Source organism: Otolemur garnettii, unplaced genomic scaffold (genome assembly GCF_000181295.1).
Source record: "Otolemur garnettii isolate 467f Iridium unplaced genomic scaffold, OtoGar3 scaffold00016, whole genome shotgun sequence".
NCBI lineage: Eukaryota > Metazoa > Chordata > Mammalia > Primates > Galagidae > Otolemur > Otolemur garnettii.
This window is the reverse complement of record NW_003852411.1, coordinates 30,265,094-30,269,944: the sequence shown is the minus strand read 5'-3', so window position 1 is coordinate 30,269,944 and position 4,851 is coordinate 30,265,094. Positions and strand designations below refer to the sequence as shown.

General features: G+C 45.0%; 1 protein-coding gene across 1 annotated transcript in view; it reads left to right on the top strand.

Moving 5' to 3' along the window:
- LOC100962654 (intelectin-1-like) overlaps positions 1-2,817 on the top strand; it is a 6,358-nt gene extending 3,541 nt beyond the window's left edge. The window contains exons 6-8 of the mRNA XM_023510784.1: positions 222-342; positions 1,529-1,632; positions 2,665-2,817. Of these exons, the coding sequence (XP_023366552.1) occupies positions 222-342; positions 1,529-1,632; positions 2,665-2,817 (378 nt within the window). The remainder of the gene's footprint in view (positions 1-221; positions 343-1,528; positions 1,633-2,664) is intronic.
- The last annotated feature ends 2,034 nt before the right edge of the window (positions 2,818-4,851 follow it).

Below are 4,851 nucleotides of genomic sequence, written 5' to 3'. Positions count from 1 at the left end.
GAGTGAGAAGAGAGACAGACAGAGACAGAGAAGGATGATAAAGTGATCTGGGCTGTGGGAGAAGCAACAAAAGGGAAAGATTCTGATTTTGACTGGTTTTGAAATAATCTCAGCTACTGAGAAACCACTGTTTTCTCTACTAAATGGCAGCATCCCCAGAGGAAAATGCTGGTTGGGACAAAGCTATTGTCCTTGCTCAATGACGTTTTTGTTCCTTGTAGAAATACCCAGTGAAATATGGAGCAGGAAAGTGTTGGACTGACAACGGCCCGGCCATCCCTGTGTTCTATGATTTTGGTGATGCCCAGAAAACAGCATCTTATTACTCTCCTTATGGCCAGCGTGAGTCTTTAATGCTCCTTTGACCTTTCAGTGGGAAGAGTTTCAGTTATGATTGGGTTCATTGAATGCATTCACTCCTGTCAGGTGACAGTCATTTATCACCAACCACACCCTGGTTCTCCTGTGTGGATGTTCCCTGTGCTGTTCCTCGTAGTCTGCTGCCTGCCTTTGGGTCTGAGCGATCATTACCCTCAGTTTAGGAACCTGTAGCTCTGAGAGGGTCAGCAGCCTGCTGGGGTCACAGGGCACACATGTGAGGGAGCTGGTGCTGGACTGAGGAAATCTGGCTCCACATTCTACTTCTTAGAACCCCACTGTGAGTCCTCAGAGAGTTGTTAGGATTGGGCCAGGCTCATGTTCACCGGGCAGAACAACCAAGCATATGGTGAGACCTTTTTTATTATTATTGTGAGGGGTAGCCATTACTTTATTTTGTATGAATCTAAGGTTGGCGGCACAATATCTTTCATAGAGGCTGAGCGTATCCTTTAAAATTCAAAGCTGTTATCATTTACATTGGAATTTGAGATTTTCTTTTTTTTGAGTCAGAGCCTCAAGCTGTCCCCCTGGGTAGAGTGCTGTGGCATCACAGCTCACAGCAACCTCCAACTCCTGGGCTCAAGTGAGTCTCCTGCCTCTACCTCCCAAGTAGCTGGGACCACAGGCGCCCGCCACAACGCCTGGCTATTTTTTTTATTTTTTGGTTGCAGCCATCATTGTTGTTTGGCGGGCCAGGGCTGGATTTGAACCCTCCAGCTCAGGTGTATGTGACTGGTACCTTAGCCACTTGAGCCACAGGTGCCGATCTTGGAATTTAAGATTTTAACATAAAGGGGAATAAGAAAAATTTATACAGGAACAGCGTGGATGTATCTCCTAATTGTTACCACTCTGCCCTTGAAGGGGTCCTGTGGTGATCTTCCTGCCTAGTTGAATTTCTCTTCTGAACTCTATGGCAGATGAAGAATCCCCCCTGAGGACAAGCTCATGGTGCCTGGGTTGGAGAGCTATTCCTCTTGGTGAAGTTTGTGACCAGGATGCCCATCCATTGCCCACAGAGGTGCTGGGCTGCACTTCTGGGCCTGGAGCCTTAGCTGAGCTTTAGTAAATAGAATCTCTGTGCCATCCCAAAGAAGGCCATTTCCAGCATCTTCCTTGAATGCTTCTTTTTGTCTCTTGTTTATAGGGGAATTCACTGCGGGATTTGTTCAGTTCAGGGTGTTCAATAATGAGAGAGCAGCCAATGCCTTGTGTGCTGGAATGAAGGTCACTGGATGCAACACTGAGATTGTGAGTCTTTATGGGCCCAAAGGTGCTGTAAGATTGAGTGCATCACTGTGTGATGTATGTGTGTTGAGTGTGGTGTGACTGGTGTGGGTGTTAGTATGTGTGACTTTTTCTTGCTTGTTGTTGGATTCAGGAGCCAGAGCTGTGGGACCCTTTAAGGATCAATATTTAGGGCTGTGGCTTCCAGGGAACTATTTCTGGGTGCTCAGTCTTGGGGATAACACGTGTATTTGCCTGGAGTTGGGGTGAAGCTGCCATGTAGAAACATTCTGTAGGAGCCTTTAGGAGCTGAGACACCTGGAAAAACACAAAGTGTTGTCTTTCTTCACCTCAGGTTCAGCTTCCAGAGAAAAACGGGCCTCCCACCCCAGCCAGGCCTCGCACAAATACACACTGTGTGGGGTCACTGGGTGGTGCCAGGTATCACCTTTTAGAAACCTCACTCAGGCCATCTCCCTATGTACCCATGGGGATAAAAGATGGGTATTAAGGAATTCCAAAGATTTAACTTGGATACTATCTGAGCACAGAGGACGGGAAGGGAAGAAGTCTAGAATAATCTCATGGCTTTCATTTGGGTGGATGTGTCATTTATTAGGTCAGGGTGTCTGTCTGATGAGTAGTTTCATCACATGGAGTCTGAGATTTCTATGAAGAGATCCAGGTTGAACGTGAGGTTTGCAGTGCAAGAAACATCTGGACAGGAGATGGAGACTTGTGGTCAGAGTGATTTGTTGGTGTCTGAAGCCAATGTGGTCATGTAATTTATAAGGGACAGGGAGATGTGTCCTCTACTGAGGAGCAGCACTTAAAGAATTCCCAGCTAGGAATCTGAGAATGAATGCTCAGGAAAGTTGGAGGAAAGTCAGGAGGAGACAATGAGGTCACTGAAAATGAAGGTATAGAGGTTTCTTTGGAGGAATAAATCAACACTGCCAGTGGAGCCTCTGATGAGGACCAAAGACTCCACTGGACGTCGCCATGAGGATGTCGTCAGCCTCACCAGCAGACCTCTCTTCCCCTCCTGTTTCCCAGCACTGCATCGGTGGAGGAGGGTTCTTCCCAGAAGGCAATCCCAGACAATGTGGGGATTTCTCTGCCTTTGACTGGAACGGATATGGAACTCATGTTGCTTATAGCAGCAGCCGGGAGATAACAGAGGCAGCTGTGCTTTTGTTCTACCATTGAGAGTGCTGGGGTGGGGCCCAGCCCCCTTCTCCCAACCAGGGGATTCCAAGGATGGAGAATAATTTACCAACTGGATTGCTAATCATAGAAGAGAAGATAATAAATTGTATTGATCCATGTCTTGGTGTTTCTGTCAATTCTATTTCTGCACAAGGTGAAGCACTCTAGTTTTTTTTTTCTTTTTTTTTTTTGGATGCAGCCATCATTGTTGTTTTTGGAGGGCCTGGGCTGGATTTGAACCCGCCACCTTAGGTTTATGTGGCTGGCGCCTTAGCCACTTGAGCCACAGGTGCTGAGCCTCTTGTTTTATTAAAGAATATGTTTACTACTCTGGTTGATTCTACTGCAATCACTTTTGTTCCTGGAATATCAGGCCTTAGGAATCCTAACAAAGCAACATGCCCTCCTCACTCTCCTTTTTTGTAGACCTTAAAATAGGCAGAGGAATGAAGGGCAGGGAGAAAGGGCAGGGAGGAAAGCAGGGGGGAAGGGCAGGGGAAGTATTTTATTCTAACCCTTCCTAACTCATAGGGACTCACCAATTTGCATCTTCAGAAGATCTTTTTTAAAAATGAGCTTGTTTTGGGGATTGCACTGGAGAATAAAGAGATGACCCCAATATCCCTATCTGATATATTCTAGCCTCAGTGGTTGGGGCTTTTTCTTAGGGAAGGATGGGACTGGCAGCCTCTGATGATAGAGACTCTCCTTGGGTGATCTATTCACTGCTCCTGGCCTCCCACCTTCAGGGGATTATCCAAAAAGGAGCCAAGTGCCCCAATCTTCCACAATGTGTTATTGGTGTAGATTGGATGAAGATGACATCAGTTCTGACCCATGACGAAATACTAGGCTTTGATTGCATTTCCTCTAGAATGAAAATCTGATTGTAACAAGCCCTTCCCATTCTCCCCCGCCTCGACTGTCAATTACCTCTCACTGGTTAGAACATGAAGTTCAAAGCTCTTAGGACTTAGGGAAATTAGAAGAAGAGGAAGCAGAGGAGGGGAAGAAGTTTGCTTTAAAATGTTTAGAAGAGTTCTCTTTGCTTAAACTGGATTATTCAGGTCAGGGTTTGAAATTGTTGCTATTCTTTTTATACTATCTTCATCCTTTTTTTCTTTCCCTTTGTTTCCACTCTGTATCCTAAAACACAGATGTCTCTGCCACTCATCACTCTCAGCTGCCCTTCCTCCAACTAGACAAGACAATGAGAGACCGCAGTGAGCTTTTACCTTTCATCTGTGTTCCCCTGAGGGTGTTTTACCTCCTGTGTGCCACACATTGTTGGCTGGGAGTGCACCCAACAATGGCGGGACAAACAAGTGAGTGTTGTTTTTTCTGTCACATCTTCCTTTATTAATTCATTCCAGCAATATTTGTTTATTTTTTTATTAAGTCATATACATATAGATCATGAATACATTTATGCATATGTAGGGTACAGTGTGTTGTTTTTTTATACAATTTGGAGTGCTTACATCAAACTAGTTAATACAACTTTCACCTCATTTACTTGATTATTGTGTTAAGACATTTATGTTCTATACTTGTTAAATTTGACCTGTACCCTTGCAATATGCTCCATAGGTGTGATCCCACCATTTACCCTCCCTCCTTCTCCTCCCTCCCACTCCATCTTCTCCTTCATCCTGGGCTATAGTTGTGATCTATCTTTCATAAGAAAGTGTAAGGAAATATAAATTGGTTTCATATACCACAATTTATTAATCCATTCATGGGTTGATGGGCACTTGGGCTTCTTCCATGACTTGGCTATTATGAATTGAGCTGCAATGAACAATCTGGTGCAAATATCCTTTTTGCCATTATTGAGTGTGTACTATCTCCTGGGAAAGACGCTGGGAATACAGTTGTAGGGAAGACAGATGAACCTAATTCTAAAGTTGCAGGTGGTAGAACCCATGGGTACTCTGGTGCAAGGTGATAAGGGTTCAGATGAGAGTCTCCCAGGGATCTGTGGGAGCACAGAGGAGCAGCCCCAAATCCAGAAAAGTATGTGAGGGAGGACTT